This window comes from Centrocercus urophasianus, unplaced genomic scaffold, assembly GCF_019232065.1.
Source record: "Centrocercus urophasianus isolate 14NV4802_14NV808 unplaced genomic scaffold, USGS_Curo_1.0 seq_32, whole genome shotgun sequence".
NCBI lineage: Eukaryota > Metazoa > Chordata > Aves > Galliformes > Phasianidae > Centrocercus > Centrocercus urophasianus.
This window is the reverse complement of record NW_024884889.1, coordinates 10,016,415-10,027,932: the sequence shown is the minus strand read 5'-3', so window position 1 is coordinate 10,027,932 and position 11,518 is coordinate 10,016,415. Positions and strand designations below refer to the sequence as shown.

At 39.8% G+C, this 11,518-nt stretch overlaps 1 protein-coding gene across 8 annotated transcripts in view; it reads left to right on the top strand.

Moving 5' to 3' along the window:
- Positions 1 to 10,139, top strand: part of TMEM131L (transmembrane 131 like) — a 67,109-nt gene extending 56,970 nt beyond the window's left edge. For 5 of the 8 annotated variants that reach the window (XM_042829692.1, XM_042829689.1, XM_042829688.1 and 2 more), the window contains 9 exons: positions 413 to 537; positions 1,957 to 2,114; positions 2,531 to 2,716; positions 3,826 to 3,904; positions 4,913 to 4,998; positions 6,224 to 6,335; positions 7,269 to 7,357; positions 8,146 to 8,288; positions 9,723 to 10,139. In XM_042829692.1, coding sequence (XP_042685626.1) covers positions 413 to 537; positions 1,957 to 2,114; positions 2,531 to 2,716; positions 3,826 to 3,904; positions 4,913 to 4,998; positions 6,224 to 6,335; positions 7,269 to 7,357; positions 8,146 to 8,288; positions 9,723 to 10,004 — 1,260 coding nt within the window. In that variant the 3' untranslated portion in view covers positions 10,005 to 10,139. Of the gene's footprint in view, positions 1 to 412; positions 538 to 1,956; positions 2,115 to 2,530; positions 2,717 to 3,825; positions 3,905 to 4,912; positions 4,999 to 6,223; positions 6,336 to 7,268; positions 7,358 to 8,145; positions 8,289 to 9,722 lie in introns of those variants that run through there. The other 3 variants (XM_042829696.1, XM_042829691.1, XM_042829693.1) reach the window with 2 other exon arrangements.
- Positions 10,140 to 11,518: the final 1,379 nt, after the last annotated feature.

Here is an 11,518-nt window from a genome sequence, read left to right as displayed (position 1 = left end):
TTTTTTTTTTTTTTTTTTTTTTTTTTTTTTTTTAGCGCATGGTGTATTTTATTGACTGCCTTCCTTTTTCTCCCTGTATTTTTAATTTCCATGCAAGTCAGGGCTAGATGCTGTGAGGGTGAAACGTTAACTCTAGGAATTCAGAAACCTTTCTCTCATCATCTGTTGAAGGACGGGCTCTTGGAAAGACTGATCAAGCTGATGGTGTAGGAAAGAGAAAGTGCTGTGGAAAGGCACTGAATCATACAGTAACTATGCAATTGGGTTGGGCTGTTTTATCTAGAAAAAAACTGTCTTGAAAATCTAATGGAGTTCATTTTATTGAGGTAACTTCATTTCATAATGCCGGTATTCTCTTAGCTCATTGTTTGTTTGTGTTTTTTTTTTTTTTTTTTTTTTTTTAAATCTTCAGCAAGAAGATGCATTTAGGAAGAAGAAACCTCAAGAGAAAAAGGAAGGAAATGTACCAAATACGAATTGGAATAGGAACAGAACATCTCGGAAAAATAAGAAAAAGAATGTTAACATACACACAAGGTATGTGTTGCCTCACTGAGTCATGAAAAAGTCCAGAGTTGCAGTAATGTTTCCTCAGTTTTGCTGAGTTTTGCATAGTAGGTTAGTCAGATTGCCTTCTCTTCAAACAAATACTCAGTAGTCCTGGCCTGGGGCTTCTTTGCTAAGAATACACAGTGCGAAATATCGCCAGCAAAATAAATATTTATCCATTCGTAAGCCTGCGTGTGAGGAGACTCAGTGCACTGCGTAGCAGTGCTTGCTCTCTGCTATGGCATGACATTTGCTGCCTGTAGATTTGGATGGCTAATGTTCTGTTACTGTACTGTGTGGGTAAGACCCAGACATATTTTTTTCTGTGAAAAGGGAAGACAAAGTTGTTCAAATTATTCCACTATCAGGAGAATCATCTGCTGCATAATGTAATGTAGGGAACGTTGTCCTCTGATAGTTTTGAGGAAGAAAAGAGACAAATACTTGTATTTTTGCCATAATGATTGAAAAGTAATCTACCTCAGAGGAGCTGATAAGTAACATCAGTGAAGCTTCAGCGACAAGTGTTGACAGTGGGTTAAAGGGGCTCTAGGTTCAAGTAGACAGTGTGATTACCTTGGGAAGTTACTTGTTTTGTCCCAAGGTTCATTTAAATACATTTCTGAGGTCAACTCAGAATCAGTAAATAATTCCAATAAATATTTTTTTCATATTTCTAGTATTTATGCTACTATGCTATTGCAAGTTATTAAAAACAAAATACAAATTTTAAATGGCTGCTAAAACTTACTATGATAAAATCTTCGTTCTTTCCCAGTCCTTTGAATTAAGGTCACAATTGTACAAAGCCTTCCTGAGCTTTTTAATGAGAGTGGTCCTGCAGCGGGCTTAAGGAAATTGTTAATTTGAAGGAGTTGTAATAAGTTACAACTTGTTATGAACAAACTAATATCATTGTGGGAAGTCAGCATATGTAAAAGGCTTTGCAGATAGGAAGGAGAAACAATGGAAATACTGAAATTTGATGTCTGTTCCTCAAACTGATTCACAGTTTTCTCATTTCTATGGCAAGGATGTAGCTGTATCGTTCTTGTAGAAACTTGACAGCTGAGTTTTATTCCTTTTGCCTTAGTATTCTGATTACTATATTGGCTCCAGATATTTCAGTTTGACTAGGAAAACCTTGAAATTACTTCAGATTTCATAACCAGATTATTCTAGTTGTCTTGCTCTCCTTGAGAAGTAGGAGTCTGTGTGATGGAATATTGTGTTTTGGGGAAGCCTTAACAGAGAGTTTTAAGGTAAAACTGAGGAAAAAGACTCGTCAACCTATTCCTCATCCCACATTCTGCCTTGGCAGCCTTTTGAGTTGGGGTGTTTGAGTTGGGTGTTCCTTAAAAGGACAAAATAATGATGTATGTATTTCTTTGGGTGTGGTTGTATTAGGGTCCCCGAGCAGAGTGAGTTGAAGCATCTGTGCAGTGAATATGAAAGACTGGACCTGAGAGCGAATATTGGAATAAGAGCTTGGTGTCCTCAGAGTGATGGGGAAAATTGTAAAGCAGACCAAAAACCTGGGAGCTTGTCCGTACAGGGAGAAACAGGTATGCAGTCTGAATTGTCTTAAACTGGGGAAGAAGCATAAAATGTTTTCCTGGGAATAGAACCGTGCTCATTTCCTGAGACCTCCTTGTCCCTCTTGTCTTCAAACCCTGTCATGCAGATGACAGGGCTGGCAAGAGGAGCAGGCACTGCTTCCTTCCCAGAGCTGGCAGTGCCAGGGCCATCGTTCCTGCTCGTTTGGCAAGGGCTGCGTGTGCCTCTAACTGTGCTGTGTTCTCACTTGTCTTCGTTGCACTGGAGCTGTCTTCTAGGCTATAAGCTTCTCCTAGTAGGGGCTGGCATGTTCATCTCGATGAGAATTTCAGTAGATACTATTTCCTATCAGGAAATATAGGCAATTACTGTAAATACATATTTCAGGTAACTTTTATTTTATTTATTTTTATTATTTCTTTAGAAAGGTTTTATCAACGGTCCAAAAAGAAGTGTTTGGAGAAGTTTTGTTCTGATTCAAGCTCAGACTGTGGAAGTTCGTCAGGAAGTGTTCGTGCCAGTCGTGGGAGCTGGGGTAGCTGGAGCAGTACCAGCAGTTCTGATGGAGATAAAAAGCCCATGATTACTGCCAGGCATTTTCTTCCATCCCGTAAGTTCTGTCAACATCATATACATCTGCAAATAGTGGGAGAGTTTCAGCCTTCCTGCTGAATGTAGAGCTGCCATGGTGTGGAGTGTAACTTGCCTTTTTGTAAGGGGTGGCACCTCTCGGAGGCATCAGGGCAGATTTAAATAACTTGGTATCACAGTTTTGTAGATAGAGACAGTGCCAGAAGGCTACAAAGGAAGTGTCAGGCTCTGTGCTAAGGAGCTGCACATCTTGTTTTCACAGAAAGATGGAAGAACTAGTGGTCAAGTGTCTAGTCAAAAGAGTTTTTGTCTTTTGAATGTTATGTCACGTTAATTAAAAAAAAAAAATAAAAGTAGTATCTTGTTTGAGTTAAGAAATGAAACAAATGAAAACACAAATGAAAACTGTGTGCAAGCAGTTCAGAACGGATCTTGGGGTGCTGGAATTGGGTAACTGTATTTGAAGTAGAAGGAGCCAGGAGGCCTGATACACTTGAGAGTGTGAGAAGTGGCAAACGTAGTTAATTACTGCATCTTTTTGAATGCTTCAATACCATTAAAATAGTTGAAAGCCCAAGACTCAGTTACTACCATTGCTGGCCAAATTGATGTAGTGATAGAAGTAAATGTTTTAAAAGTGCTGAAGTGGCACAAGTACAAACAGCCTTCAGTACCTGAAAGGAACCCATTTTGGAGAATGAAAAAATGTGCCTGTGTTTGTATGTACATTTGTGCGTGCATGAAGTGTCACAGTCTTATGTTAGCAAGGACGCTGTGTGATGAGTCTGAACCTGTGATATGATGGATAATGATTTGTGGGCACGTTACTTTATTGTCAGATTTTATTACTTCTTTAGAAGTCATATCAAATTAAGAATAAATTTGATAGTAACAAGGATTCTCTTAACATTTAGAGTGTTGGTAATCACTGAAGTCAAAGTACATTTAACCAATACATAACCAATTGAAAAATAAATCAAACACTTTGTGTGTTAATGCAGTTAGTGATACTCCAGTCTGAGATGAAACTTTGTTAACACCATTGATGAGTCTATCTGTGTGTATAAATATTCTGTGCATACTTCTTTTTTTAGGATCTCTGATTTTCACAGTCATTCTTTTCTTTAGGGGAGAATATTTCACAAAACGATTTTCCATCTGAAACTCCTATCACTTTAAATCTGTCTCATAACATCTGCAATACCAGGTAAAAAATTTGAATCTGCCCTTGTAAGACATGAAAGAAACTCCACCAACTTGAAACCTTGTCTCATTTTGGTGAATTGTACCTCTTGTCTTAATTTATTTGGCTTACTATATTTTTATCATCTCATTGCACTTTCTACTTAGAAGAAGAATCTTTCTCAGTATGTGGAAAGATCTGTGCAGTTGAGACAGAAAGAGGATTGTGCTGGGGAAATGTTAAACAAAATTTGAGAATGAAGGAAATTATTTTTCCTCACTGATTTCTTCCAGATCTTAGCAACTTGCTGCATTTCCATTGGCCCTTAGTTATATTAAAGTAATAATTGATTAAAAAAAAAAAAAAAAAGTGGAAGTGAGACTTTCAAGTTGATGTTATTCATTCTTTTAATGAGAATAATGCTCTCCTAGGAAATTGATTTCCCCCTCCACTTCTTTCCTTTCTACTTCTTCACTGTAGTAGAAATACCATCTACAGTTCTTATCACTGTGAATTCTCATTTCACTTCTCATTCATGACTGTCTGTTTTCACTAGCAAAAATAATTTAATCCTTTTCCTCTGGGTTTCTGGTGCTTAAAAATGCTCCCTTTCCACTCGCAAGTTGTTTCTTTGATGGCATTCGACAAACACAAAATTGATGTTTCATGTGTGCCTATTGTGTCTTCATACACATAGAAGTCAACTTGTCTGAAAGTTGTTGGGAGCACCGAAATATCATTGGAGCTCTTATTCATCTTAATGGAAGAATGTTAAATTAATTTGCAAGATTTTGATGCTTGGATAATATAAGTGAGATTATTAAGATGTCTTTGTTTTGTGTGCGTAATTAGTAGCTGATGCAGTGGAAATTCAAAATAATGAGAAAACCAGGGAAAACCTGGGAAAGCAATAGCAAGAGTTGTATTCCCTAGAATGTTTTTTTCATCTGTATATCTTTCTTTTGAAATACTTTGGAAATACATAACGTAAGAGTGCCTTGATTGAAGAAATTCCATTTTCTTTTCATTTAGCAGAGACTTGAATAGCATTCCTCAGTATCCTGATACCTTGTGTCCCAATTTCACTGATATAGCTGCAGATCCTGAAAAGAATAAAGGTCAGTTACTGAATTAACAACTTGAGCTTTGCAGTATGTGCCAAGCAGTGTCAGTGATGTCGCTGATGTTCTCTGTATATGCAGAGATCATACACACATTGTTAGATCTTGACTTCTAGGCAAGTTAAGATTAAAGTTAGCAAACAAAGTCTTACAGCTTTGATATTCTTCTGTATCTTCTCCATGTGAATTTGCATTTTGCTTTCAGCTCTCATTTTTAGATATTTTTCTTCTCTGGCTTTGCATAGGTTTAAGTCTGAAAATAATGCGGCTGGGATATGATAACACTGGTTCCTTATGTTAGAATGAAGCTCAGCATGAGATGTGACCACTTTTTCCTCTCCAATTTCCAGTCAGGACTTGCTCTTTTTGAAAGTAGTGAATGAGTTAGGGTCGGAGTTTTGAAATGCTGAGTTCTCATCCTTTGTATCTTGGGAGGGAAATAATATTAACTAATTATTAACTAATAATACTAACCTGTTCAGTGGGATTCTTGGCAGCCAAAGGTTCAGAGCGGTCAGGTGGAGTTTGAAAACGAGTTAAAATACATAGCTCTTTGAGTAGTGTGCTCCTGTGCCTTTTGCTGTAGGATGAATGTCTGGCAAGGTACAAACAAGAAAATGGTAACAAAGTGTTGTTGAGCAGTTAGGTTAGAATCATAATTAATGTTGATAAGACCGGGGGGGAGTGGTTTTAAGCTTAAGGAGAGAAGTTTTAGATTAGATGTCAGGGAAGTTCTTCACAGAGAGAGTGGTGAGGTGCTGGAACAGGTTGCCCAAGGAATTTGTGGATGCCCCGTCCCTGGAGGTGTTCAAGACTAGGATGGATGGGGCCTTAGGCTACCTGACTTAGTACCAGATCTGGCGCCGATGGCCTTGTCTGTGGCAGGGGGGTTGGAACTGAGTGATCTTTTCAGGGGGAAGAGGGAAGGGCCTTTCCAACCCAAGCTGTTCTGTGATTCTATGATAGGTGACTTGAGAACTCTTGCTTTGTTTTGTGGAATTACAAATTCTTCATTCACGTCTCTTCCTACATATATATATTTTTAAGGAATAGAAATTTTGAGATTTGTTTGAAGATTGATGTTTAAGTAGGTTGGTTGATATCTCCAGATTTTTCATCTGCCATTTAGTCTTTGTTGTGGAGAATCAAACATTGCGATGATATCCACAAGTGGTGAAAGCCTCTGTCCTGTTCTGCATGTTGTTCCCTTTCCCCTGTTTAGGTCTTTATCCAGGAGGAGACTTGTGGCCTCCCCAGCCCATCTGCCTGACAAACTACAATCTTGAGAATAATCTGCCATGCATGATCCAGGAAACACCCTCAATCCACAACAGGCAAGTTACATTTCATGCAAAAAGCATGGATTATGTTTTGTTAAGGTTTTCTCTGGTGCAGAGGACTGCACTTGAGCTCATCTTTAACTATCATCTGCCTTGCAGATATTACAATTCATGCCGTTGCTTCAGTCCCCTAGTCTTTCATGGTTTTTTCATTAGTACGTCATTAACTTTGCTCATACGAACTCACTGGTGTTCCTACTGATATACAGGTATATGCCTTCAGTTCAAGTCATATTCTGTCATCCAAAGTGAAAGAGTGGGTAACACAAATCCCCAAATGATGATGACGTGATCACAACTGGGCTACTAAACTCAACTGTCTACAGACTGCAGCCCTGATGACTTGAGTACTGGCTGGCAGTCTGCTCTCTAAGTCAAATGTTTAAGAATTACTCTTGAAAGTCTTCTTGAAATACTTGAACTGTTTGAATGAAAACAGGTACGATCCCTACACTAAGCATGCATAGTTTAGGAAATCTGTGGTGAGTGAAGTACGAATCTCCTTATAGAGTGCTCTGCATAGAAATGCTAAATAATGCATTGCATCCTTTATTTTTTCTCCATCAAATCATGGTATTTTACTTTCTATCTACCACTTCTGTGCCTGTGGGCAAGTAATCTAATTATCTTCTTTTTCTGGAGGAAGAAGTTGAACCCCACAAGGTGTTGCAGAACTCTAGTAGCTGTCATTCCAAATTGTTCATCCTCTCAGGAGGAATAAAGAGTTCAGTGAGAGGATCGCCATGATTATGTGCTGGCAGAGTGGATGCTGGCAGAATTTGTATGGCAAGCAGAATGTGAAGAGCCTCATCATCAGTTACAGGCATTTTACACCCGATAGCTTTATGGTGAATAAGTATGTTTAAATAATTTTCAGAAGTTCTGCAAATTGTTTCTGACAGCACGCTTTTCTTTTTCTTGGGACAGCTTCATTGACTGGAATGCAACTTGTGACAGCCAGTTTTCCAACATGTATTGTCCATTAGAGATGAATGAATATGGTGCTATTCCAGAAGGTAAGATGAATTTTAAAAGTTATCACTGAGCATGTTATTTCTCTAACCTAACTTTTAAAACAAAAGGCTGAGCTTGTCTATGAGCATCTGGGTGTTTGAACTTTATACTTTCCAGCTGAGTACTCCATAGGAAAAAAGCACTGTCTGCATGTGGTAGATGGGAAAGCTGGCCTTTGTATAGAATCATTAAGCCTGAAAATCCAGTGTAAAGGACTTGGTCTGAGAGGGAATAGAGAAAAATGCTTGTGATCGCAGTATTACACAATTCTTTTTTGCACAATTTTGTTTGCTTCTCCTCTGGCTTGCTTTCCAGTGTGTGAAACAGAAAGCCTCTTGTGACCAGTTACCTTTGCAGGCTAGAGTTTCTTGGCTTGGGACACATTCTGGCAAGAACCTAAAATTCTTTAGCATTACCTAAGCAGTAATTGAAGATCAAGCTACGGTATCACAGGCAGCAGGGTAATCTCTTGGGTGCTTAAAGCTGAGGCATGTTGGTGGTGAAGCCAGGGTAGACTCTGCCATGCACTTTCTGCAGCTAATAAAGACTGCTTTCTCCAGAAAGGAGATTGCCTACTCTTTATCCCATTCTCCTGACAGCAGTTTGTTACTGGGGCCTAGTACAAAATGGCAGTCTTGTTAAAGACTGTTACGCTTTGCTGCTGCATTGCCTGGAAGCTGCCTAAAGTCACCAAAAGCTTAGCTTGGTTCCAGCATGTCTCACTCCTAGAAGGTTCAACATTGAATAAGGCAAAAGCCTTATTTTCTCTTCCCTGTTTTATAAACCGCAGAAAATATGAACTACTCCAGCGGCTTCCCGGGCACAGCTGCGATGCAGAACACAGCCTTCATTGACCAGAGCTGCCCCTCCACCTGGAATGCACCGCAGAACATGCCGCCTACCTGGGAGCCCGCCAGTTATGTCAGCTCCACAGTGAGTATTGCCACTGCCAGGCACTGCCTTCTCATGCCACTTGAAAAGCCTTCCCAGTGTGTACCTGCCTTGCCCTTACCTACCTCTTGCATGTTGCTCACGTTTCCTTTAAGTAGCCTGACGTGTGCGTTTGATGCTGGTGTTGGTAGCATGGATTTCTCCCAATTGTTGGTCAAGGTTGTTACTGGGCTTTGTCTATAAAACTCTCAAGATGGATCATTTTTGCCTGCAAATTGATTAAGATCATCTTACACATGGAAAAATATTTTGGACTTGCATAGTCTACTGAGACTTTTTCCCTATCAAGATCAACCTTTCCAGATGAGGGTAAAATACAGAGAGTGCTGACAGCAAAACCCAGAGAGATTTAGAAATGGTCGGCCTCAATGGACAGCTGCTCTCAGTGAATTTGACTTTTTTTTTTGCTGGGAAATCAAAGTGAGTTAAGCTGGATTTGTGTAGATCTCTGAATGCTGTCTTTGACCTCTTTCTGTATGGAATAGCCATGTCTGTGTCATCCCACAGTGCAATGTGTGGCTGATCTCATTTCCAGGCAGTCTTTACTTACAACTGCATTCTCTTCAGCTCAGATTTCAAAATCTTATATTTTACTTTTTTTTTTTTTTTTACTACATTTGTAATACATTTGTTTTGAAATAAAAATATTCAGATAAAGCAATAAATATTTCAACCTGCAGAACTGAAAATTCTACTCAATTTAAAAAGTAGCGAAAGTGGTAGAAGACTGTTTCCTAAAACAGATGGAGCTTTATTTCATATTCTATTCAAGAATGCCAGGAAACACAGAAGGTAGAGATTGGAAAATACATTGGATCATTCAGTTCATTTCCCTGGCAAACTTTTCACTACAGTACATTTCAGTGTTTCATTCAATTTTAAAAGTCCCAAGACTTCCATGACCTTTCTGAGAGGTTTCCTTGCAGACTAATACATCTTGCTCTCCAGGAGTTCTTCATAAGCTTTCGAAATTTTTCTGCCTAAACTCTCTAGCTCCCAATTGGATTCTCTTTTCCATACTGAATATCCCTCTTTGCTTCTGGTGTGCATGATCTTTCATTAATGACACATACATCAACCTTTTTTTCAGGCATCCTTCTGTTTTAGTTTTAACTCTCCAAATCACGTGTGATGCTCTTTGTCGTCTGTTTATCCCTCGTATTTCTTAATAACCCAACCAGAACTAAATACTGTATTCTTGTTACAGTGATATTGGTGCCATGCAGAGAGCATGCTAATGCGGCTGTAATCTTTTGGGTAACTATATTGCCATGTCACCTTGTTTGATTTTCAGCTTGCGAGTTTCCAAAGTTCTTTGCATAAACATTGCTTTCTCCCATTTAGTACACTTCCATGCTTTCTGTGGTGAGTGGGCTGTTTTGCAGCTCCCCATGATGCTTTTATCTTGTTCTGCAGCCTTACCTCTCGAGCACCCGAAGCTTGTCTCCAATGTCTGGACTTTTTGGCTCCATCTGGGCACCGCAGAGTGATGCCTATGAAAGCTGCTGCCCTGTCAGTGCCACAACCCAACACTCAACCCATGTTGAGAACCAAGCTGTTATGTGTAAGCAGGAATACTATCCGAGGTTTAACCCATTCCGTGCCTACATGAACTTGGACATATGGACTACAGCAGCAGCCAACCGAAATCCAAATTTCCCACTTTCAAGGGACTCGGGTTACTGTGGAAATGTGTGAAAGGAATTTGATTTAAAAATGTGAATAAAGATGCTTGCAATTTTGATTACTAGAGTAAGCTGGTTGTTGAATAGATTACAATGTTGGTGGATATTTTGGCACTTTTATATTGAAAATAAATTTTTTTTTACTGAAGTATAAGCATTCAGTGCATTTTGAAAAGCAAAACATTCAGGATGCTGCTATTGTCAAGTGAAGGCTATAAATTTAAATCTCAAAACTTTTCAAGAATAGATGTTAGGTTCTTAGAAGCATCCATGAACCCATACTGCGCATTTCTTCTGAGGTTTCCATTCTGCAGTATAAGCTAGGTGTCTTGTGGCATTTGTAGGAACAAAATCATAAAGCAAATAATTGCACTGTGCTGAACAGCAGCGGTGAGAGCTGCTTGCTGATGAGGTCAGACGTGTTCCAAGTGGTGCCGCTCTTGCTGCTGACAGTTGTCAGTATAAACTTCTGGAAACAGACGAATGGCCGAATTGTGGCTTGCTTCAAATTGCAAGCCATCAGTTGGATGACATGATGCTTTTGCATTGTGGGTGAATGGGCATTTCCTGCAGGAGCTTCCCTTGCCAGTGGCTCCTGATACCTTGTGTTTAGATTTTTAGCCTTTTTGTTGCAGTATCGTGTTTTCAGTGTGCTTCACTTGCCCTTGTCTAAGCGGCAGCACTTGAATTGAGCAAATACTGCTTTGAGTGCAGAGTTCACACCACTCTCCAAATTGGAACGGCGCTGTTTGTTTGTATTTTGGGGCTGAACCTTTGTAGTGGGAAGAGCAACTGTGGAGTTGCTGGAAGGACTGTGACTGTCACAGTACAGCCTTTTCTTCTGGCATTACAGAGTGTGTTTGGGAGTGTTCACTGTTCAGGTGAAGACGGCAAGGAGATTGTGGCATGTCCTCTGCAAGCAGGCTTGTTAAATCTGAGCAAAGGGCAGGGTCCAAGAGCAGCCCCTAGCACCTGCTTGGAGGAGGATTATGAAGCAAAGTCTCTGCGATGGCTGCAGGTAATGGCAGCAGCTGCAGGTTGCAGCTGAGGAAGTTCAGGAGGAGCAGCTTCCTGCTGCACAAACAGAAAGAAGATGAGAATTCTGTTTGACAACAACAAACTGAAGTTCTCACATTTCTTCTTATGTGAAGGCAGAGCAGCTGATGAGCCCTTGCGCAAGGCTACTTGGCAAACTAGGAGCCCAGACATGAATTCCAACTCTGGAAGTCATGTCACGTTGCTGAGCTATTAGACCACATCTTCTGACCTGCTGGTTTTAGTTGGAAATGCCATCTCAGTTCTTGAAATGTTACCTCAGAAACAACACATTTCCATAAGTAGTTTTTTTCAATGCACTGTTACTATCAAACAGGTTTTGTTGAAAGATCCCTTCAGTGCTGTGCTTTAATGCGTGTTCAAATTAGCTCAGTAAGAAAAGGATGATTGGAAAGGTGCTGCACTTAACTGCCTTGGCTGCTCAGGTGGAGAGTGCTTCTAAGCCATCCTTTGAATTTAGAGTCAGAAAAA